Source organism: Wyeomyia smithii, chromosome 3 (assembly GCF_029784165.1).
Source record: "Wyeomyia smithii strain HCP4-BCI-WySm-NY-G18 chromosome 3, ASM2978416v1, whole genome shotgun sequence".
Lineage (NCBI taxonomy): Eukaryota > Metazoa > Arthropoda > Insecta > Diptera > Culicidae > Wyeomyia > Wyeomyia smithii.
The window spans coordinates 99947877-99974198 of record NC_073696.1 but is presented as its reverse complement, the minus strand read 5'-3'; the positions used below and the strand labels follow the sequence as shown (position 1 = coordinate 99974198).

General features: G+C 39.2%; 1 protein-coding gene across 2 annotated transcripts in view; it reads left to right on the top strand.

The window, feature by feature from the left end:
• Positions 1–257: 257 nt before the first annotated feature.
• The window catches only part of LOC129732613 (trafficking kinesin-binding protein milt), a 161542-nt gene continuing 135477 nt past the window's right edge, over positions 258–26322 (top strand). Inside the window, exon 1 of one of the 2 annotated variants that reach the window (XM_055693626.1) lies at positions 258–403. In XM_055693626.1, coding sequence (XP_055549601.1) covers positions 374–403 — 30 coding nt within the window. In that variant the 5' untranslated portion in view covers positions 258–373. Of the gene's footprint in view, positions 404–8316; positions 8574–26322 lie in introns of those variants that run through there. The other variant, XM_055693625.1, reaches the window with a different exon arrangement.

Here is a 26322-nt window from a genome sequence, read left to right as displayed (position 1 = left end):
GCGAGTTTTTTTTCTGCAAACTTCCAACAACTCTGCCAATGTTATTGGTATTGTCGTATGCACTTCATCTGGGATTGATTCGGCTAGCATTGGATGCGCATCCGTTCACTTCCAACCCGACCGACCGACCCGTTGCGGCCGGAGTGGTTGCGAGTGGCTGCCTTTTACATGTAGTACAGCTCCCAGCGAGCCAGATACAGCAGGAGTCCAATATTTTGATATCGTTAAATTAGTCAGTCGCCAGTGTTTCGGCTTGCGATAAGGGTGTCGTTAGAAATTGTCGCTTACAAGTGTCGGTTTTTCATTGTTGTAAAAAGTCGCAAACTGTGAACTTTGTGCTAATCTGCGTATCAACAAGTTGTGTAACCACAAAATGTGTATCACCAAGAAGGATCGTAATGTGGTAAGTCGACCAGTGCTCAACAGATGGAAAGCTTCTTTTCGAGAGAGATTTCATGTACTGTGATGTCTAAAATATATATACTCTTCTAAATTGCTTTATGAAGTTGGAAACACTTTCGACGGCATCGTTGAAATTTTACAAGCAAACATTTAGATTATAAATTAGTTAGCATGATTATCACCCACTTTGGTCACATGCGGTGCTTTCTTATCTTTGCTTCAACTGCTGCCTAAACGAAAATTCGTAGCTGAATAAAATGCATCACCAGCTGTTTTTGTTAAATTTCTATTTATAAATATATCCGCTCATAAAGCTTTGAAAACCATTTTATATCTGTGATATTCTTTTATAGTTTATAACTACCTTGCTTATCTCTACGATTTTCACTTCCTTTCAGCTTAGCTTTAGTCGGTTTTAGTCGAAAGTGAAAATAAATATTTACCAACAGTCACTGATGTAAACAGATGATCGGCTCGCGAATTCCGCACTGTTTTCTGTTTCAATAAACTAAAGGCATGTTTAGTTACAAACTGATTAGATGTCAGAGAGAGAATACCTAGAAACGAGAAAGCATTCAGTATTACCAGTGCACCAGCTGGTACACTTTCGTTCCGTTTCAGACGGCTAGATTTTCGCTGCCATTATGTGAATGCAAAAAATATCCATGCTGAAAAGGAAAAATATGGGACTAGCAGATGTATTTGGCCATAACACACATTTTTGCCAACCGATTTCAAACTTTTTTATTGAAATTCATAACATCAATCAACTGCCAACCGATTTCAAACTTTTTTACTAAAATTCATAACATCAATCAACTTTTTCTTATCTACAAATTTCGAGTAAATCAGCATGTTTATTTCAGCACTATGATGGAAATCAATTTTCAATTTCTTAGTACATCATACAACTTTGTTATCTGATCAGATTTTTGATAAAATGAAAGTTGAACATATGCTTTATGCCATGCATTCAAAAACATTGTGTGAGGTTATTTATAAAATTCTTACTGAAGTTCGTACTCCGCGATATTTTTAATAAAAAACAACCTGAAAGCCTTTTTTTCTGTCCGCTTTCAAAATTTGTTACTCGACGGAACACGCTAGAAAGATAGTCGCATCAATTTGACTCTTCGCTTCAGTAAAATGAAATTGCTCTCCTTTTTATAAACAGTGCGAACCCTTCCTGTTTTTTTAAATCAAATTTAGCTTTTGTTATTTGTCGATGTGTTAACACCTAACGACCCCTTATTTTTCATACATATAAAAATGAAGTTCTGTCTGTCTGTCTATCTGTGTGATCAACATAGAATTGGAAACTACTGAACTGATCGACATGAAAATTTGTATTTAATGGTTTTCCTGGCCGGGAAAGGTACTTAAGATAGTTTTAAACCCCTCTCTTTTCTGGAAGAGAGGGCCCTCATACAAATGAAACACAAATTTTTGCTTAACTCGAGAACTAATCGAGCAAATGAAGCCAAACTTGTAACGTTAATGTATTGAGAAGCAAGAAATATTTTATGGTGGTTTGACACCCCTCCCTGTTTTAGGAGGCAGGGCTCTCATAGAAACGAAACACAATTATCTGTTATACAGATTTAATTTTTAATTACAGATTTATACAAGATTTAATCAAGCAAATAAAATCAAATTTGGCGGATGGTGGTTAACAAGAGCAAGAAATATTTCTGTGGTTGATCGACACCCTTCCCTTTCCTAAAAAGGGGGCTCTCATACAAATGAAACACAAACTTCTGCATAATTCATAAACTAATCAAGTAAATGGAACCAAATTTGACATGTTGAAGTTTTTGGGGGAAAGAAATGTTTCAGTGAACTGGAAATATGATACAGATTTTGAAAAATATACCGCATCCCGACGGGACTTGAACCCGCAATCTCCCTGTCTCCGGTATGGTGTTTTGATCAATTAAACTACGGGGGACGGTGATACTGTTCCACAATCTATATCGTATCACATTCCACTGCCGACCTATTCTATTGCTCATCCCTAACTACACACACTGTTGTGCAAGCGTTATTTATAGACTGAAAGAAATGTCTCATCACACACAGAGAGTCAGCTGATGCTGATAACTCTTATAGACCTGTGTGATCGAGACCAAAGTAAGTCTGCGTCGTGCTTGCAAATGCGACACAACAATGGAAGGTGCATCCGTACGGCTAAATTTTTCAAACTAAATTTTTATTTTTAATAACGGCTTTTACCCGTTAACACGCAAGTTCATTAAGCAGACAGTATGTGAAGTAGGGAGAGCAAAAAATAAGCGAACTGGAAATATGATACAGATTTGAAAAAATATACCGCATCCCGACGGGACTTGAATTCCAGTTCGCTTATTTTTCGCTCTCCCTACTTCACATACTGTCTGCTTAATAAACTTGCGTGTTTACGGGTAAAAACCGTTGCTAAAAATAGAAATTTAGTTCGAAAAAGAAATGTTTCCATGGTGGTTTGACCCCCCTCCCTTCTTTGGAAAGGTTGGTTGCCATACAAATGAAACACAAATTTTTGCGGGACCAAATTTTGCATGTGAACATTTTTGGAAGCAAAAAATATTTTCATGGTGGTTTGACATCCCTCTCTCATCTCGAAGGGTGGGTTTCCATACTAATAAGCACCAATTTCTGCACAACTCAAGAAATAATCAAGCAAATGGAACCAAATTTGACATGGAAAGATTGTTGGTGGCGAAAAATACTTTCATGGTGGTTCGACACCCCTCCCTCTTCAGAAAGGGTACCATACATATGAAACACAAATTTCTGCACAACTCGAGAACTAATCAAGTGGAACCAAATTTGGCAAGTGAAGGTTTTTGGGGATGAAAAATGTTTCCATGATGGTTTAAAACCCCTCCTTATTTAGGAAGAAGGGGGGGGGGCGGAAAACAGCCGAAAGTGACCAAATACCACCCAATAAGCGTATTTTCGTAATCGTGACGATGCAAAAAAAGCAAAGCCTTGGTGCTACATTTCGAATCGGCACTCGACCTTCTGACTTCGCAGCCGACTGTTAAGTGTACAGGACAATTGCGGGGCTGGCGCTACGATCCTACTGACACTAACAGTCCCTCCCGAGCCGAGACTCGAACCTACGACCACTGGCTTGTTAGGTCAGCATCGTACCTCGAGACCATCAACCCAATGTACCATTTTTAAATATAAGATGGCGACTTCCGGTGTCTGTAAAATAGCCGAAAGTGGCTTAATACCATCCAAAATGGGCGTTTCCGTAATCGTGATGAAGCATAGACCTCAGACCCCATTCTAAATTTTAAATTCTAAGATGATGGCTTACGGTTTTTGGAAAACGACCCAAAAAATATCAATTACAACCCAAAATGGTGATTTTCGAACCAGAATGACGCTCAAAGGCCAGAAATAAACTCCACATGCAATTTTGAAATCCAAGATAGTGACTTCCGGTTTCTGGAAAACAGCCAAAAATGGCCAAACACCACCTAATATGGGTATATCCGGAACCAGAATGACGCCCAAACAAGGTTGCTGATTCTTGCAATGACGAAAAGTTCACTGCGTATCGCACTCACCACTGCTGCAGCAACGTCGCATGACTGAGACAATCTTTTCTTGTGCGAGAGTATACCATGCACGATGTATAGAGAACCTATTTTGTTTTTTTTTCTTTTTCTTTAGATTCTCTCGTTCTCGAATGAGTTGCTATTTCGTACAAGCCGAACAAACGTTGCTCACTGCATTTGTTCCTCACTACCCCCGCGCGTTCATTGCGATTATTGCAAAAGGGAAGTTTTCGATCGCCGTGAGCGTTCAGGGCGATTGTTAAGTTGAGCAGGATGCTTAAGCGAAATAGTTCTGTGCGCCGCCGCCAACATTGCTGCGTATAGTTCTCATGCCGATTTCGTTTTTGCGATGCGGTTCTGCAGTTGAAATCACACTCAGCTGATATTATATACGACATTTGACTGTATTTTTTTACGCAGATTTTCTGGTCATGTTTTATGTGGTATGCTTTCAATATTATTTTATTCATTTTAGAATCATTTATTCGGAGTGTCAGTTTTGTCTCCAGAATTCATCTACCAAATGTTCACTGATTTGACCTTCCGTTTTTATTTATTCATTGAATTTTATTTTGGTCTGCAGTTAAAAACAATACTGCTCTTTGAGTATTTTCTGATTCCCCACGTAAAAACGATTTAAGATCAAATTTATGGAGTATAAACGTTATAATCTTATTTCCTGCCAATCATAAATTCATGACGGCTTTCGAAAATGTCTTATTCATTGAAATAGCACATTGTACTGGAACAAACCTTGTGTTTTTGTTTTTCATCTGAAAAATATGTGTTGAAAACTAGGTCAAGTTATAATTGTGGTAGGAGAACACCCTACAGGACGTTTACTCTATTTCAAATGTTTTAGACCAAATCAACCAAAAAGTGGATCCATCAGTCACTGGTACCAGAATCAATCAGTGATAGATGAAAAAGTTATGAAGTTCGACAGCCACACGAGCCCCTTGGTTTAAACCACGCAAGCCTTTAAAACTTAGTCCCACTCTAAACTTTGATTCCTTCCACCGCATTATTTTCTGTTTTTTTTTATGATCATGACCAGTTCCGCTCGCGGTGCACGTTCAACAAACTGCTCACCGCGAACGTTCATCGACTATTCCATTTTTGCCTAATCACTCCGATCAATACTGAGCGATGAACAAAAAGCAATACGGAATGGATGACAGTACGATTGCTCTTCCGAACAAATCTTTCTCCTGCATCGTTCGGTTCGTGCGCTCGGTGGTATCGTTCGGTTCGTTCGGGAATGCATGCTATATGAGCACTATACGAACACGTTCGCAGGTGGTGAGCGCTTTTGAGTGTTATTGAATGAGTATCAGCAACCTTGCGCCCAAAGGCCAGAAATTTACTTCATTTGTCATTTTGAAATTCCAAATGACGACTTCGGGTGTCTGGAAAACAGCCGAAAGTGACCAAATATGGTTTTTCCGTAATCATGATGATACACAGATACTAAAAATGCAGCTCAGACACCATTTTGAATTCTAGAATGGTGACTTCTTGTATCTGGGAAACAGCTAAAATGGCTGAAAACCAGCAAATATGAGTATTTCCGGTATCAGACTGACGGCCAGAGGTCAAAAATTGCTTCCACACGACATTTTGATATCCAAGTTGGCGACCGGATGCCATCCAATATGTAAATTTTTAGAATCGAGGTGATGTATAAAAGCTGAAAGGCAAGAATGTTCTCATTCCGATAAAATCAATCATCTCAAACGATTTTTCATTTGAATTTGAACGTATCCAATGTCCGATTCGTTATGCATTTGCAGACTACAAACAAATCGGAAGTTAAACCTTTGGATGTAGGGCAAAATAGACCCTTGCCACTTCAGCAGCAGTGTGTCAAATGTGCTTAAATTATTTAATAACATTTAAGATAATGAGAATCAAATATCGGTCTTGTTTTGCTCAGATATTTTTTGATAGCATGAAAATCTGTATCAAACATAGATAAACTTCAGTTGTACGAGTGAACAATGCTCTATTTTTGCTAGATAATTACCAGTTGCACAGTTTCAATGATTCAGCGTTCATGGCATTTACTCCCCTTGTGATCGGCTATATTATCTTCTTTCCGTTTTACGTGCTTTTTAACAATTGAAGACAGCAATGAACAGTCAAAGTCGAGTTATATACTACACATGAAGGACTGGCCACGAGGGTTACTCGTGAATTAGAAAACAATATGAAAGCATAATTTCGCACTTCTGGAACTAAACCCATTTATTAATTTGTTTTTTTTTTTTTTATTTACTATTTCAATTTGAAAAAAAAAACAAAAATCCAAAATTGATCGTCCCCTTAAGACATTCCCCAACATTTATTTTATGAATGAGCTCACTAGTGTGCTATGTCTTACGTAACACCGCGATCACTTTTTCACTTTTCAGTCCATTCAATTTTAGAGGGTGTGATACGTTAACATACTTTGTGGCTGGTTTGGTTGTTGATCCGTCCGCTGCCATGAGCCGGCTCTATTTTTGTCGCCTTTTCCATTCAGGAAATGCTTTTCCGTCGTTGCGCCTCCTAGCTAGCCTGGCGTGTGTAGAACGTACACAAACGCCCACGTGACTTGTTTTCGAATACACATATATTTTTCGGGGTTTCCTTCACTTTGTTTTGATTACCTATATTCTGCTTATACTAACGGCGGGAAAGCAAAATTACGTCATCGAAAATTTAATGCGATTACTTCATTTAGGTTGGAAAATTCGGCCCAACGTTTGGTTGCTTGTTTGGGAAAGTGCATTCTTTATTTTGCCACAAATTCTCTTGAGTTATAAGGTGACCCATATCGAACTCGTACCATCATCGCTTCTATATGCATATCGTAGTTTGGAGAAAAGGCTGGAGGATGTCATGAATAAAATTTATGAAAATACGTTCTCTTCTCAGTCTCTTGCACACATTATGGGTGTTCATGTCGAGCTCGTAAACAAATACCCAGCCGTAAAAATACTCACCTCCATTGACGAGTAATGGAAGATACACAGTTTACGGCTGGGTATTCGTATACGAGCTCTATGTGAAGACCCCTAATATATAATATGTAGCATAGCAAAGGTGCCGCCTCGTATATGTGGGAATCAGACGACATATTTTATTACGTTGAACTACGGGAGGTCATTAATCTGCACGCGACTAGAACGAAACTGTATCTGGGTTTGAGTGAACACGTTTTTGCATATTCGCCTTATATTGAAATGCAATGAACCTATTTTAAAACCTGAGCCTTGGATCTTTTTTCCTTGTTTTAGTTGATTGCTTTTTTTCGCATGTTTTAGTTGACTGCTTATGGGCCTTTTGTTCAAGATTTATAACTTTTCATTTTAAACATTATACCAGAGAGAATTTGTTCATTTTCTGCATGTGATGTTTCCCTCTATTCCAAGTCGTTTGGTTCATGGCGTAGATGTATAATTGTAGAGTATTCAAACACGTAATCTCACTCATGGTTTGAAGCAATCTGTGCGTGTAATATTTCACTAGGAAGAATTTCAAAGCGCTAATTATTGCAAAACGCTCCGCTTCAACAACATAGAACCAGAATATCAAGATCAGTCGAATTTCAGCTTGTACATTTCCGGTTGTATCCGCTTTGTTTATCAGCTAATTTATCGCTCTTATCAAACTGCCTTTCACCAAAATAAAGAAATGATGTTAATCTCAAACCAACAATCGAGGGAAAATAATCCTCAATCCTCAAATAAGATCACCAATACACGCTGTCCGATCGTGGCGAGCAAAAGTACTACGACGACGGTGGCGGAGTATACCCCCGAGCGGCACTGTTTGTACTTGAAATGTCAAACTCAAGACAAGAAAAATGCTTCGCCAAATTTCACACAATCTACTCTGGCTGCACCTCTCGCGACCTCAAGCGACGTCAAGAAAAGTCTGCCTTAACTCTCTCGTTCTAGCTCTCGACGCGTGCTCCTAGCTATCGTTGGCGTCTTTCTATTTAGTTCAGCTCTTTTGAAGCTAACTACCACCACCACCACCGCCGCGACCAGCAAACTGATATGCGCTAATTTGCAATTGCTTTCCCCACAACAATGCTGCCCGCTAAACCAGACTTGCTCTACATTTGAAACCTCCTTTAAAGAGCGCATGTCGGGCGCATGTGTGAATCATATGCCGCCTATCATCGGAACGAACGGCTTGGTTCGCAAGTACGTATTTTCAAGTACAAATCACTTAACTTTGTGTGACCGGTTGGAGCGTCGCACCGCAAAACAAACACCGGCTTGAACGGGTTAATAATAGTTCATGCGATGTTACCACATGTGCATCTATCCTATCGCGAAAAGAAAACTGTTGAACTACGGCCAAACTGCACGAAACATAACCAATCGCTAAGATCCGACTCTATTACAGCATCAGTTAGTTTAAGACTGATTTGCGTGGAATCATTTACCTCGTACTGGTGACTTTTAAAATTTTTAAAACTCCTAATATTTTTTAATCCTTTAAAAGTACAAGTATTTCTTCAGTCATGCAATGCTAATCTATGTGAAATGTGTTATTAGTTGTGCGTTTCTCAATAAACAATTTCCACTACTGAAAGTCGTCCATTATGTAAGTACTGAAAGTTGTAATTTTATTTCTCTTGTTGAACGTGAACATTTTTTGTACAGTATCAAATCTGAACAATCGTAACACAAACCGTAACTATCCTCTCAAGTTGTCCGTCCGGTTTTGTACATTGAGTATAGAACCACTAGAAAGGGTGCCGCAAAACCGATGGTCGAAATGACAAAAAACTTCGCCGTGAATGCGTATGGGTTTTTGAGGTTAAACGGAAGTGGATCCTGCGAAATTATAACGTTATGAGTATCGCGTATGGCGTTCATATTGATTCAATAAGCAATACTAACCCGGTATGATCCCGGTCTAATAAAAGTCTTCTTTTCTGCTGCCTGACTTGTTTGATCCACCGTTTCCCGACAGAAACTTCTGGCAGAATCTTCGCCCATTATCGCTGTGTTGATTGCTCAGCAAAGATTCGAAAAGAAATGGTACTGATAAATCAGTGCTCTGTTGGAAAAGTGACAGTCGAGAATTGAATTCACACCATGGTTGCTACGATCGGATAAACTTTCACTTCAAAACCTTTAAACGCTCAATAATCTGTCTTGAAATTGGGTTCTAAACTGGTGTTTCTAAACTTGTATTTAAAACATTGACATTAATATTTCTTTTGTGCATGTTCGCATACATTTTTTTGACAATGCGGATTGTGGGAAATCATGTTTCATGAAATGAGAGTCTCTGCCTGCTTTTTGAATTTCTCGAATAGAACATTCATTGCATACTTATGTCATATTTAAAGATATTGAACACAGTGATGTAGCAGAGGGTGAAGAAGGGGGGGGGCTGGGTTCACCCCCCAAGCACTCGATCTTCATTTTTTGAATATTGGAGCTCTGCAATACTGTTTGTTATGGTGCCAACGAAATGTACGGCAAAGAGAGCGATTTTACCTTTGATTATTCAGTTACAGTAGGGTCAAAAGTTTCGTTTTCTCGAAAAAAAAAAACCTAAATTAATCCACCTAGCGGTGAGACCCAGCCTTTCTCCTTCGAACTTATAATTTGTTAAAACAGATTTACTCCAACACTCAAAAAATTCTAAACAACAAATTTTTGGTAGCCAACAGCACAACTATACCGAACATTTAAAATTCAACATATCATCGGCTTCGTGCAACACTGGCACAACTCAAAATTTTGCATTTTTGAGTTTTTAGGGCAAACGATGCCAAATACTGTTAAGTTTCATCACACAAAATCCCATTTCGAAAATCACAAAAATTCCAGAGTTATGAGTAGAAGTGTCTTTGCTGCACAAATCGAAATTTCTCCATAAAATAAGTGAAAATAAGGTTTTAACTTGGACAACGTGAGCACGTAATATGTGCCTAATAGACCTAAAGGTGTTAAATAAGAATTCGTAATCTTAAACTTCAAAGTTTTGTTGAAAATCGAAAAATAAATTTTCGACGCAAATTTTCAAACGCGTTTTTCTCGAAACTATGTTTTTTGAGTTGTGCCAGTGTTGCACGAAACCGACGATATGAATATAAATTAACACATATACATGCAAATAACATTAAATTCCTACAACTATATGATGCGATTTTGTTTTTGATTGTGGTATAATCAGTGGTGGGCACCATTCCGCTAATTCGCTAATTAGCGACGCTAAAATTTAGTTAGCGTTTTAGCGATTTCGCTAATTTTTGAGCTGGTTAGCGAAACTGTTAGCGTCGCTAAAATTTTGGCCTTCGAAACGCTAATCGCTAATTCGCTAAATTTTGTAGAGGAGCGACAATAGAAATATTTTGAAAAACTGTGAATTGCTGATGGCGTACGTAAATTGCTTCGAAAGATGAACATACTTTATTGCGAAAGTTACTTTTGTCAGTTTTTGCCTTTCTCCTAGAAAGGTATAGCAATCACTGGAAAACCCAAAGGTACAAAAGTGGTCCCAATGGCCGAATGGCATATACCACTCGACCCCTTTCGACGAACTGAGCATTTTCTGTATGTATATATGTATGTATGTATGTGTGTATGTGTGTATGTGTGTGTGTGTATGTGCAACTTTTTTTTTCTCACTCACTTTTCTCAGAGATGGCTGGACCGATTTTCATAAAATTAATTGCAAATGAAAGGTCTAGTTGCGCCATAGGTTGCTATTGAATTTCATTGTAATCCGATTCTTAGTTTAGAGGTTATGTATCAAAATGTAAAAATCACGAAACATCAATATCTCAGAAACCACACAACCGATTTCAATAAAACTGGATTCAAATGATCGGGCTGTCTTCAGAACCCTTAACTTTTGAATTTTGTTATGATTGAACATATTGTTCAAAAGTTATATAATGAAAAGTTATCTTGAGATTGTTTAAATTCACTCATTTTTCTCAGAGATGGCTGAACCGATTTTCACAAAATTAGTGTCAAATGAAAGGTCTAGTTGCCCCATCGGATTGTAACTTTGTCCGTTGTTCATGAAAATGTGAAATCACATAATGAAAGTAAATATATTGACTTTCTCGTAACGATCACTGGCTAATTAAAAGGTAGATAAGTGATCCAAATGGCCGAATGTCATATACTACTCGACTCCGTTCGACGAATCGAGCATTTTCTGCATATATGCATGTATAAGTGTATATGTTTGTGTGTGGGTGTGTACGTGTGTATGTGCACCTTTTTTTCGCACTCAGTTTTCTCAGAGATGGTCTAAACGATTCTTTCCATCTTGGTGTCAAATTAAAGATCTATTTGCCGCTTAGTTGCTATTGAATTTCATTGTAATCAAACTTTTAGTTTTGGCGCTGCGTCAGAATGTGAAAAACGCTCTTATATCTCAGAAGCTATGAACATAGTTGAATTCGAATTAATGGGCTTTTAAACCCTTAAACAATGAATTTCATAATGTTTAAACATGTGGTTTGAAAGTTATAGAAAGAAACGTAACCCGTAGACTGTTTAAAACTATAGCTACGATCAAAATATGTGGCCTAAACATCATTTAAATTTAATATTGACTATTTCAATGTTTGCGGCCTTGCTCGGAATTAAAGTTGAAATTAAAAGTCATTTCTATCATTTCACTTTTTACCTTTCTCCTAGAAAGATATAGCAATCACTGCAAAAACTAAAGGTATAAAAGTGCTCAATAGGGCCGAATGTCGTAAATCATTCGACTCAGTTCGACGAGCTGAGCATTTTATGCATGTGTGTGTTTATGTATGTGTGTGTGTGACGCTCTCCTAATCTCACTCGATTTTCTCAGAGATGGCTAAACCTATTTCAATGAAATGAATTGCAAATGAAAGGTCTAGTTGCCCTATAAGACCCTATTGAATTTTATTGTAATCTGATTTCTAGTTTAGAGGTTATGTATCAAAATGTAAAAATCACGAAACATCAATATCTCAGAATCTACACAACCGATTTGAACATTGGTTTCAAATTAACAGGCGAACTTGAAAACCCTTTACTTTTGAATTTTATGAAGATTGAACTTGTGGTTCATAAGTTATGTTCTGGAGACTATTTAATCTCACTCATGTTCTCAGAGATCAGTGTCATATGGAAGGTCTTGTTGCCCCATAAGACCCTAATGTTTTTTTTTCGCAAACGGATTATTACTTTGCCTGCTATGTTTAAAAATGTGAAATCCAGCTATGAAGAGAAACATATTCCGAAGACTACTTGGACTCACTAACTTTTCTCAGAGATGGCTGACCCGATTTCCACAGAATTAGTATCAAATGAAAGGTCTAGCTGCCTCATAACACCCTATTGAATTTTGCTGTAATCGGGCTGTAACTTCGTCTGTAATGTATCGAAATGTGAAAATCACGAAACTTCATTATCTTAGAAACTACACAACCGATTTGAACAATATTGATTTCAGATAAACGGGCTAGTTGAGGGTTAACTGATGAACTATGAATTATGAAGACTATTCAACAATATACTTGCTTTGATCAATATGGCCTCAACATGATTTAAATGTGGTATCGTACTATCTGAACGTCCCCGGTATCGCTCGTGATTAAATTGTTCGAAATTAATAGCCATTTCTTTTATTTCGCTATTTCTTAAGCACTAACATTACGTCGAATTTCATATTTTATACTTAATTAACAACATCAATATTTTAGAACCCAAAGAGTGAATATACCTTTACTGGATTTAAGCATTCATGTAAGTCTATTATCTAATAAGTTTGAATGAGAAAGGCTGAGTCTGACCGCTAGGTGGATTAATTTAGGTTTTTTACCCTAGAATGGAGTTCCAGTTATCGTACAAGCCACAGGAGCATTTTGAAGAACAAGCACAAGGTCTAGATTAAATTTTCGGCAATTTTGGTAAATTGCAATGCGCTTGAAATTATGACAACTTTGGTTCTACTTTTTCGATTCAGATAATAATTGAATTTTTATGAAAACATTCCTAAGAGTATCTATTTTCAATGCAAGCTAGATAACTTTTGTTATTCTTGTTTTTACAAAATCAAATATGAATACCGTTTCGTGAACCTCTTATTGTAAATACTTAGCTTTAAAAAGACATTGTTTCGTTTGTTTAACCAAAAAAAAGATCAAAGTGGTCCAAATCTTACAAAACACGAGCAATAAATATAGCGATATGACTATTTACATATTAAAAAGTTAGCGATTAGCGAAAGTTCCGCTAATGTGGGTTTAGCGTTCAGCGATTATCGAGCTAAATTTTCCGGTTAGCGGCTTAGCGATTAGCGTCGCTAAATTTTCGATTAGCGGTGCCCACCACTGGGTATAATCGATTTGTACTCATATACTGCGTATAAATATTCAGATTCTTTAAGTCAACGTTAGTCAGTAGATTTCAAATAATGTATAATTGAATGTTGTTCCTTATACATTAATTCGAATGATCTTATCAGTGAAATTGAAATTCTTTAACGCAGTTGATATTACTGATCGTTTCTGAGAGGCATCCAATGAATGGCCAAATACCAATCAATATGGGTTCTTGAAACCCGAAATTATACCCAGTGGCCAGAATCCGACCTAAAACCCAATTTTCAATCCAGATGACCACTTCTGGTTGCCTGATAATCATAAAATCATAAAATCCATCATAAAATTGCCGAGCTGCCTAATCTGGGTATTTCTATGGCGAAGATGGCGACAGTTTCCGATCAACAGCCTAAAGTGACAAATGTCATCCAATACGATTTGGGGAAGCGGTATGATACCCTGAGGCCAGAAATCATCTTCAGACGCCATTTTAAATTTTTAGACAGTAGCTTCCGGTTCCTACCAGTCTGAAAGGGACCAACATTACCCAATGTGAGTTTTTCAGTACCCGGGATGATGCTCAGAGAACAGGAATCAACTCCATACTTTATTTTGAAATACGAATTTGCGACACCTGTTTGCTTTAAATAAGTCGTGTAATCTTTGAAAGAAGAGATTTTCAATATTTTTACAATTTAAAACATAATGGATAAAATAAAAGTCCGATTACACAGGTCAACACAAGTGTTGCCCCGAAAGTCAAACTAAGAAAAAATGAAAAATTATAGCTTTTCCTGTGAATTTTTTTCTTTCTAGGGCAACTTTCTCCTAGAAAGGTATAGCAATCACTTGCAAAACCGAAAGTATAAAAGTGCTCCAAAGGGCCGAATGGCATATATCACTCGACTCAGCTCGACGAGCTGAGCATTTTCTGTATGTGTGTGTGTATGTGTATGTATGTGTGTGTGTGTGTGTGTGTGTGTGTGTGTGTGTGTGTGTATGTGCAGATTTTTATTCTCACTCACTTTTCTCAGAGATGGCTGGACCGATTTTCATGAAATTAATTGCAAATGAAAGGTCTTGTTGCCCCATAAGACCCTATTGAATTTCATTGTAATCGGATTTTTAGTTTAGAGGTTATGTTTAAACATGTGAAAATCATGAAACATCAATATCTCAGAAACTACACAACCGATTTGAACAAAAAAAAACGGGCTACCTAGAAAACCCTTAAGTTTTGAATTTCATAAAGATTGAACTTGTGGTTCAAAAGTTATGAAAAGAAACGTGTTCTGAAGACTGTTTAATCTCACTCATGTTTCTCAGAGATGGCTGTACCGATTTTCATAAAATCAGTGTCAAATGGAAGGTCTAATTGCCCCATAAGACCCTATTGATTTGTTTTGCAATCGGACTATTACTTTGCCTGTTATGTTTAAAAATGTGAAATCCAGCTATGCAAAGGAACATATTCCGAAGACTACTTGGACTCACTCACTTTTCTAAGAGATGGCCGACCCGATTTCCAAAAAATTAGTGTCAAATGAATGGTCTAGCTGCCTCAGAAGACCCTATTGAATTTTACTGTAATCGAACTGTGACTTCATTTGTAATGTGCCGACTTGTGAAAATCACGGAACTTCATTATCTCAGAAACTACACAACCGATTTGATTATTATTATCAGATGAGCGGGCTAGTTAAGGGTTAACTGATGAATAATGATTGAACACGTGGTTTCAAAGTTTGGCTGCCCTACACGTTCCCATTTCATTTGATTATAATCGAACTTAAGCAACCGTTATGTATTAAATTGTTAATAAAACAACGAAAGTCTATTATCTCAAAGATTACATGACTTATTTAAACATAACTAGTGTCATACGAACGAGTCATCTCTCAAACTTACAACTAACAAACTTCATAACAATTTGATATGTGGCTCAAAAGTTATAGAAAGAAGAGAAATTCAAAGACTATTTAAAACTATACCTGCTTTGATCGATATATGTGGCCTCAACATAATTTAAATGTGGTGTCGTACTATTTGAACGTTCCAAGTTCATTGATTCCTTGCGGTTTGTTTGAAGTCTGCAAATGCACGACGAATCGGCCATAGGATAAGATCAAAGTCAAATAACAAATCGTTTAAAATGATTGGTTTTATCGTAATGACAACATCCTCGTCTTTTGGCTTCTGTACATCGCCTTAATTCTGAATATATTCATATTGGGTGGTATTCTGTCATTATCAGCAGACTTTCTGGCATCAATCTGACACCGGAAATACCCATATTGGGAGGTATTTTTGGTTGTTTTCCAGAAACTAAAAGTGGTCGTCCTCAAATTCAAAATAGTGTCCAGGGTCAATGTTTGGTTTCTATGCATCATCTCGATTACGGAAATATCCATATTGAGTATTATTCGGTCATTTCCGACTGTTGCCTAGAAGTTGCCATTTAGCAATTCAAAATGGTGCCTGAGGTCAATTGTTAGCTCCTTGCATCATTCTGGTTCCACAGATACTCATATTGGATAGTATTTGTTTATTTTAGGCTGTTTTTCACAAACCGGTAGTCGCCATCTTGGATTTCAAAATGGTATTTAGGATACTGGTTAAAGAAAAACTCATATTGGGTGATATTTGGTCACTTTGGACTGTTTTTCAGAAGCCGAAAGTCGTCATTTTGGACTTTAAAATTGCCTGTGAAATCAATTTCTGTCATCTGGGCGTAATTCTGGTTCCGAAAACATTCATATTGAATGGTATTTGGTCATTTCCGGCTGTTTGCCAGACACCGGAAGTCACCATCTTAAAATTCAAGATTGTGTCTGTGATCAATTTTTAGCTTCTGTGCATCTTTCTGGTTCCAGAAATACTAATATTTAATGGGAATCGTCTATTTCATGCTGTTTTCCATAAACCGGAAGTTGCCATCTTACAATTCAAAATGTTGTCTGAAGTCGATTTGTGGCTCCAGTGCATCATTACGGTTCCGGAAATACCCATATTGGGTGGTATTTGGTCATTTGCCGCTGTTTTCCGACACCGGAAGTCGCCATTTTGGATTTCATAATGGCATTGAGAGACAATTTCTGGATTTTGAACAGCATACTGGTTAAAGAAAAACTCATATTGGGTGGTATTTGGTCATTTTCTGCTGTTTTCAGAAACCGGAAGTCGCCATCGTAGAATTTAAAATGCTATCTGTGGTCGATTTTAGCTCCTGTGTATTATTCTAGATCCGGATATTATTATATTGGGTGGAAATCGGCCATTTTCGGCTGTTTTCCAGAAACCGGAAGTTGCCATCTTACAATCCAAAATGTTGTCTGAGGTCGATTATGGAACATATTTGTTACCATTGAAAACATTCACCTGCCATCATGGTTCCATTTAGTTGATTAGTTCGCGAGATGTGCAAAAATTTGTGAAGAAACATGTACTTCCAGAAGAGGGAGGGGCGTCAAACCATTATGGACATATTTGTTACCTCTAAAAACATTCACATACCTAATTTGGTTGTATTTTCTTGATTGGTTCTTGAGCTGTGCGAAATTTGTGTTTCATTTTTATGGGACCCCTCCCTTATAGAAGAGGGAGTCGGGTTTCAAACCATTATGTACATATTTGTTACCACTAAAAACATTTACCTGCCAAATTTTGTTCCATTTGGTTGATTAGTTCTCGAGATGTGCACAAATTTGTGTTTCATCCAACTATTATGGACATATTAGTTACCCCTTAAACATCCACATGCCAAATTCGGTTTCATTTGCTTGGTTGTTGAGTTGTGCAGAAATTTATGTTTCATTTGTATGGGACCCCTCCCTTCCAGAAGAGGGAGGGGTCTCAAACTATCATAGGAACCTCTATCGGCAGCAAAAACCCCTACATACAAATTTTCACGTCGATAGGTTCGGTAGTTTTCGGGCCTATATGGATCAGACAGACAGACAGACTTGAATGCATTTTTATATGTAAAGATTACAACATCAATATTTTAGAACCTAAAGAGTGAATATACATTTATTGGATTGAAGCGTTCATGTAAATTTATTTTTACAAATAAAAAATTGAATGAGAAAGGCTGGGTCTGACCGCTAGGTGGATTGATTTAGGTTTTTTTTACTAAACCGAAGCGTCTTAGAATTGCATGAAACTTTGAGATCTGATGTTGTCTCGAAAAAATTTTCTCAAAAAAATACAACTTTTTGGGAAAGTCTTCCAGCTGAAAAACTTCGACTCCTAAAAAAGTAAACTCTAAAGGCCTAAATACACACACGGCGTAATAACGCCGTGTGTATGTAGAAGGCAGCATTACGCCGTGTATGTATTTATATGAAGTCTGATTACAAAGGCTATGTTATTCTTTAAGACCTTTGCCAGAGACCTACATTAGTTATACATTAGTAGTATGTAGCCGCATGGTTACAGAGTCCGCTTTGATAAGCGGGTGGTCGTGGGTTCTAATCCTAGGAGAATCAGGCAATTTGGTTGTCAAAAGATTTTAACATAGGTTTATTCTCGGGCTTTCCACTACATACTCTACCTTCAAGCTGAATTCTATAGTACTCCTGCTGATTTTTATCCTAACAAAAATAAGCCCCTCTTATAATGAAACTGGTCTGAGTAACGTATTATAATTCTCTTCAGAGAATTGTAATTATAGCGTGGAAGGAGTCTTCCGCTTGACAAATTATATGTCCTACTTATAATAAAACTGACCACAGGTGTAGTATTACATGCCTCTTCAGGGAATTGTGATTGTGACGCGGTGTTGATAGGAGGAACAAGGTTTTGATAAGACTCCTTCCTCTTGACAAAATAAGTCCTTCTTATAATAAAACTGATCTCAGGAGTATTTATCCTTTCCAGGGAATTGCAATTGGTGATATTGGCACAGGGAACAGGGTTTCGATAAGACTTCTTCCTCTTGGCATGATAAGTCCTTCTTACAATTAACCTGGCCAAAGAGGAACGCTAGGTGTAGTCTCACTATAGGAAATTGCAATTTGGCGATATTACTAGGATAGAAAGATGCTCGGTATAGTAGAACAGTAAGCTTGAAACGAAAGGGTAAATTCTCACACACAAACACGGATATAAATGATAAGCGTATCACTTACTACAGTAGTGATACTGCCAATAATATGAAGTGCGGAGTACTGAAAACACCTGGGCAATATCACAATAGATCAAATGCCTCTGGTCGCAGTGATGAGTCCACACAGAGAAGAAAAAGCCTCCGTACGTGCTGAGAAAATAACCGACCGAAATCAAGACTTGTTCTCTAGCATTTTAATTCCTGGCTTTATTTCTTCCAATGAAGGAAACTTTTTAGCTAATCTCTTTTTTCACCTACTCATTTCGCTACCATACGGCCGTCGTTGTTTCTCACACGAGAAACAAGGTGTCTAGTATCAGCAGATTATTCCAACGGAGGAATATCGAGAAAATACACTATTTAAGACAACGCAACAGAATGCTGCTTCGAATGTTTGTCTGTGAGAATAGAGTTTTGTGACTATACCTGGTTCTTGAAAGCAGGCTGCTGCACGATTGAGCTGGAATTTCCATGGGAACTTTTTTCAACAAGACAAAATTTTTTGATACCTATTGCTAAACAAAATTCAAAAAGTTGATTTCCATTGGTACTGTTTATGTCATGCGTTAAATAACAATTCGAATGTTGTTCTCGAATTGACCATTGACCAGTGACGGAAACGAATATGATGCAATCGTCGTTTATTCATCACATGTACACTTCACGAAGTGTAGGTACAGACCGTGAATAAACTTGAATCCTCTCAACCCATAATGAAATGATGATATGGTGCATAGGTTTCTGGGAGAAAACAAACACATGACTAGACTACATCAGCTCTGAGAAGCGATTCGATCGTTGCGTTTGTCTCTCCATAGGCCGGTAGTTAAGGGAAGAAAGGATAGCAACAGGAGAATATCATGTCGCCTGAACAGCAGCAGAGGTGTGGTGCGGTGAGAGGGAATGTGTGGGGGAAGGGACTACTTCGGCAGCGGTTGAGTTTAAGCGAGAGTAGGAGAGCATACACTGTCATTTTCTTTCTTTTTCTGTCAAAAAATCATATTCATGAGTCAAATGAATAAGGATATAACAAGTTCTGATCCCTCTGTGTAACAGAGACGAATAACTTCATATACCGAGTTGTGCACATTGAGAACCACGTGTTGTGGTGTACACTAATGAATAGAAATATATCGTAAAGAGGAAAGCAAAGAGAGTGCACCAGCACCGATACTTTGTTTTTCGCATACTGACGACGATTGCAACGCATCTTAGGCTTGTTTTATGTGTATTCATTAATCGCTAGAGGTGATTTTTTTCCTTCGCTGCCATTGACTGGACTACGAAACGATTTATTCAAACAGCACGCGCGTTTTACGGCAAGCAGTATCGCTAAAGTTAGCAAGAAAACACTTAATCTTTTACGTTGTTCTCTTCTGTCTTCTCTCTTCAATATCTTCCGCACTCATATCTTTACTACAACGCAACCCGCATTGTTTTTCCAATCCTGTTTTGCTACAAGATCATCATTGATTCAGGTTATTCTCTCTTCAATATTCTCAATATTCACTTTTTTATATAAATATTTACAATGCGGTTCCCAAGATGCAAAGAAATTGATACTATATTAAAATAACTTCTTTTAGAAGCTTTCAAAACTTTAGAATCTTGACCCTCTAGTGCCCAGTGTCGCCTGTAGACGGGCTTACCTCTAAAAAGCTTCAATAACTAGTTTAAAAAATATTATAAAAATTCATAGTGATTTTACCGAAATCCGTCTAAAAATTAAACTGAGCACTAGAGGGTTAAGGGTCAACAATGGCGCCATTTTTGAGAAATCGGAAATGTTCCAAATTTTTTTCGACATAATTTTTTTAAGCCAAATATCAACATTCTAAGAGTTTGTTCATCTAATAGCATTTTTTTATCCATCTTTGAAAAAAAAAAACAGATCTTAAGTCGGACAAAAACTGACTTAAGATCAAACTAACTCTTAGAATTTTGATATTTGGCTTAAAAAAATGGCTTTAAAAAAGCATTGAAAATGTTCGATTTCTCAAACATTCAAAATAGCGCAATTGTTGCCCCTTGGTGGAATAGGACCAATTTCAAGGAAATTCGTTTTTGCATCAAAATACATGAACAAATCATTTATAGAAGTTAAGCCAAAAAAATTGTTGCACTGCGTAATCACACAACCGATCATGAAGAGAAAATGGTTTTGAATCCTTCAGATTTATATTATAGTTCAAAAGTTTTGAAAGGCTTTAAGTATTTCTTACAAGAGTTCGGTTTGATCGCTCGTCGCTGACGGTTGTGGTTTTTACTTCACTCCGTTTCGTAACGCGCTTTTGTTCTCGGGCTATTGTTTGAGTGGTTATTCTCGTTGCTTTGTTAGCGCCTTCGATAGGCTTTTGTTTTTTGTGCCATTATACGACTATCGCTTTGTTCCCGGTTGTACCACGTGTGACTAAATTGTACCTTGAAACACTCGCTCCGATTCGTCTGGTCCGAAGCCAGGAGGCGGTCCGTTGAGCTCACTCCGGACCGGCCTAGTACCGTCTTCCATCATGGGTGACCCCGACCCTAGCACATGTGGGAGCGGCTTTGCCAGTGATGGAACAGTCAATGGAACCCCAACCAGAAGAACGTTGCCCACATGGATGGACCCCAACTGCGACTACGGTGAATTGACACTGCTGCGAATGGAAGCGATCGACGGGAAACTTCCTCGCAATCCCTTTACCATCCGTACATCCATCGAGTTATGTACGGGGGACAAAATTACCGGTGCCTTTCCAGAGAGTCGAGGTGAGCTCTACACACTGAAAGTGCGGAACCCAAATCACGTAAGGAAACTGCTGTCACTGACCGAACTAGTTGACAAAACCAGCATTCGCATCATCCACCACCCCACGCTGAATTGCAGCAAGTGCGTTGTCTCTTGTTTCGACGTGATAGATATACCCGATCAGGAGCTGCTCTCATCTTTGGCCAACCAGGGAGTCATCGGAATCCGACGCTTCACCAGAAGAGATGATAGTCGGATAGTTAATACTCCATCAATGATTTTGACAACTATGGGCGCCACTCCACCTACCTACATCGATTTTGGATATATCCGGGTAAACACGAGGCCATACTACCCGTCCCCAATGCTCTGCTACAAATGCTAGAATTTCGGACACACTCGCGTAAGATGTCAAGCTACAACGATTTGTGGTAACTGTGCTGGTGACCACTCCCAAGAGGAAAATGCGGCGTGCCCGAACGCATCCTTCTGTCGCAGATGCAACATTCACGAACACGGACTCAACAGCAGGAGTTGCCCAACCTTCCAAAAGGAAAAGAAGATCCAAAGACTACGAGTCGATCACGGGTTAAGTTATCCGGCCGCCAGTCGACTTTTCAACAGTCATAACAACACAAGGAAATATGCCACCGTAGTTAACGCCAGCAATGAAACCGCTTTGACTGAACTAACGCTGAAAATTAAGGAGCTGACGGAAAAATTGAACGATAGAGACGAAAGGATAAAAATCCTGGAAGAAAACAAAAACAACAGGATGCAGACAGTTGCTGCAAACGGGACCATTGAGGATTTAGTTAAACAAATAAATAACTTAAAGGAACAGGCAACGAAAAAGGATCACGAAAATAATGTTCTGAAGAAACTCGTAAACATGCTAAAATCACAGCACGACGAAGCAATAACCAAGGGAAACACAACACCTGGACAAGCTACACAACTTCTAACCAAACTGAATGAACAACGTTAAAACAAAAAACTTGGTACCGCAGACCAAAAAAAAGTACAGGAACAGTCGAACAACCAGTCCACTCCCAAACGGAACCCCTCTCCTACAGGAAGTAACAGCAAGCACCTCAAGAGCAAGATCCCTAAGACTCACGCCGAGATAATATACAGCGACAGCTCTATGGAATCCGGAGAGGAGGCTCTTAGCGGAATCGTTGAAGAGGAGATGGATATCGGAGCAGTAGAAATTTGCTAAAAAGTAAATGCCTCGAACCCTACCCTTAACGTATCCAACGTCACAAATCATCTTTAGCACTTTCCCACCAACACAAAAATCCACAACTACCCGCAACAACAATGAGGCTATAGATTATGGAACTACTGACATACACAATAGCATCTATCTGACTTCCACACGAACGAACCGGAGTGAACGCCAAATGGCAGCATCGACGGTCGAGGTCAGAACAGTCCTGACGATACCTCCCCGCGGATTAGTACATCCGCACAGTTAAAAACCGGAAGCCTTGGAGTCTGCGAAACACAAACAAATGACCATCACAACATCGAAGAGTTTGACGACATTAATTCATCCAACGCCGCACCCATTGAACATAGCATACTTGCCCTGCAGTGGAATATCAATGGTTTCTTCAACAATCTACCAGATCTAGAAATCCTTGCCCAACAACACCAACCTCAAGTCATCGCTCTACAGGAAATTCACAGAGCCGACCCAAGTGCGATGAACCGTACCCTTGGAGGACAATTTGACTGGATAACCAAACGTCTCACGAACATCTATCACTCTGTAGCAATGGGTATCCAAAAAGGTACCTCGTATGATATATTACACATAAACAGTGATCTCCCAGTAGTAGCAGTGAGGTCCCTGTGTCCCTTTCCACTGTCAGTAGTAAGTATCTATCTACCATGTCAGAAAATTCCCGGTCTGCAAAGAAAGATGAGAAAGGCACTCCAACAGATACCGGAACCCAGGCTAGTTCTGGGTGATTCCAATAGTCACCACCCCAGCTGGGGCTGTGTTAGGGCCAACAACAGAGGATCGATTATTGCTGATACCATAGAAAATGCCAATCTTACCGTCCTTAACGATGGATCCCAAACATTCATACGAGGCACCACGAGAACCGCCATCGATCTGTCTCTGGCAAGCAGCAGTGTCGTCCATCGACTAGGTTGGAAAAAATATGATGATCCTATGGGCAGTGACCATAACCCGATACTCATCTCAACCAACGACAAGCCGGTTAATATATCAAGAAGACCCCGCTGGCTCTACGACGACGCAGATTGGCCCTTGTACAACTGCACTGTTTCGACAAAGCTCCGGGACTCAACACCAACTAACATCGATGAGCTCACGAATTTGATTATCGAGGCAGCCAATGAGGCAATCCCAAAAACTAGCCCACGACCTGGGAGAAAAGCCCTGCCCTGGTGGTCAAAGGACATCAAAAAAATTGTGAAAGAAAGGAGAAAAGCTCTCAGAGCAGCAAAGCGCTTACCAGAAGGCCACCCGAACAAAGAAAAAGCCACTGAGACGTACCGAACTGTGAGAAACAAATGCAGACAGGCTATCCGCGATGCAAAAAAAGTTTCTTGGGAGAGATTCTTAGATGGTATTAATGAGTTTCAGTCTCCAGCAGAACTGTGGAAAAAAGTGACCTTATTAAATGGCAAAAGGCGGTTTAACGGAATGGCTACAAAAGTGGATGGAGCGGCTACTAGGGATCCCGTAGTAGTAGCTGACACCCTTGCAGACTACTTTGCTGACAGCTCGGCCATTGACAACTATACCATTGATTTTATCAGGAAGAAAAACATTCAAGTGATTGGCTCTCAGAACATTGCGGTTCCAGAACATGGCCCTAATGATTTCATCAATGATCCCTTTTCAATGGCTCGACTTTGCTCTTTCTAAGACCAAGGGAAAATCTGCTGGTGACGACGAAGTTGGATACCCTATGCTAAAGAACCTTCCAGCTGTGGGTAAGGAATGATTGCTCCGTTTATACAACAAAGTGTGGATACAAAACACGTTTCCTCAGAATTGGCGTCATAGTTTAGTGGTACCGATAGGAAAACAAAACGACCTGAGCTCCGAAGCTGCAGGCTATAGACCAATATCCTTAACGAGTTGTGTATCGAAGACAATGGAACGGATGGTCAACCGACGCCTCCACCACTTCCTTCGACACAACAGCTTGCTAGACAGCAGGCAACACGCTTTTCGAGCTGGGCATGGAACTGGCACGTATTTCGCTGCACTAGGCGAAATTCTGAAAAAAGCTAAGGACACCAATTCGCATGCTGAAATCGTCTCAGTTGATATCCAAAAGGCTTATAATCGCGCCTACACACCTATTGCCGTCCAGCAGCTGATAAACTGGGGGCTTTTTAGGCAATATTTTGCACTTTATCAACAATTTCCTTACCGGAAGGACTTTCCAAGTCCTTGTCGGTAATACAAGATCTGCAGTTAAGTGCGAAGAGACCGGAGTCCCTCAGGGCTCAGTATTGGCTGTAACGTTGTTTCTCATCATCATGAATACAGTTTTTCTTCAGCTACCTAAAAACACATACGTTCTTACCTATGCAGACGATGTGCTTCTAATATGTTTAGGAAAGACTTTGCCTGCACTGCGCAGGAAAGCTCAAACGGCAGTACGTGCGGTCGAAAAATGGGCTTCAAGATCCGGTTTTCGACTGGCTCCGGAAAAAAGCGAATACATGCATTACTGCAGCGGCAACCACAAGGGAACTTCGAAACCGATTACGCTATACAACAGAATAATAAAGCTCCGCAGAACAATGCGAGTGTTGGGAGTAGTACAGCAAGTTATGTTTCACACCGCATTTTATTTCAACAAAACAAAGCTGCCGCACCAGATTGAATTTACTCAAAGCAATTTCTGGAAAACGAATCAACGGGAACAGGAGGGTAAGGTTCAAAGTAGCCAAGGCCATCCTTGGCTCCAAACTGACGTATGGCCTGGAATTGACTTGCAGCGCTGTTGGTAACATGGCCAACATTTTGGGACCGACGTACAACACGTCACGTAGGATTGTTTCGAATTTATTGCCCTCGACACCAACTCTGGCTGTACATGCTGAGTTAGGAACGCTCCCTTTTGAGTTACTATTGTACTCAATCATCGCGAAAAGAGCCACTAGTTATGCCGCAAAATCTTCATCTAGTGATAGAAGGGTTCACCTCCTCAGTGAGGGGGCAGAATCCTGGAAAAAGATTGCCAGCCAAGCACTCCCCCCAGTGTCAAGAATTCACTGGAATGGAGATCGGGGTTGGTGGTTTACTCCTCCATTTACCGACAAAACATTAACCAGCTATGACCGTAAGAATCAGAATCCAGCACTTGTACAGCAGGCAGCACGAGTTTTGATCGATGAGAAGTACAAAAACTAAACAAAGCGTTTCACCGATGGATCGAAGGAGAGTGGGAAAGTCGGTTTTGGAGTCCACGAACACGGGATTGATCAATTTTACAGATTACCCGACTGCTCGTCTGTTTTTTCCGCTGAAGCAGCCGGAGTTTTTGTAGCATCCACTATGCCTGCTCAAGGCCCCATCGCTATCTTCACTGATTCTCTTAGCGTAATACAGGCATTGGCAGACGAGGTATATTATACACTAAACAAGCTCCAGCTATGGATATCCGAAAAGCCATCGATAGAGGCACTCGCGAAAAATGGGAAGAAATGTGGTGCCAAAACCGCACCTTGTGTTTACGTAAAATTAAAGACACCACCGAAGAGTGGCCCGATCGTGAAAACTGGAGAGAACGGGTTGTCCTTTCCCGCGTACGGACGGGACACACCAGAATAACTCATGATATGAGCGGAGAGGGTGCCTTTAGAAGATGGTGTACTATCTGTAGAACGGAACGATCCATTGAGCAGATCATTTGTGTATGTCCCGAATTTTGCAGCCAAAGATCACAGAACGGTATCTCCAACAGCCTTAAGGAAGCTTTGAGTGCAGAACCAGCCGCTGAAAGTAACATACTAATTTTTTTAAAGAATTGTAATTTATACAACAGTATTTAGCATATATAATTATTTTATATTGTATTTAAATTACCTGGGGTGAACCAGCCACAGGCTGAAAACCCCATAATAAAAAGCTACTACTACTATTTCTTACAACTTTTTGAATTTGTTCATGACCATGAAT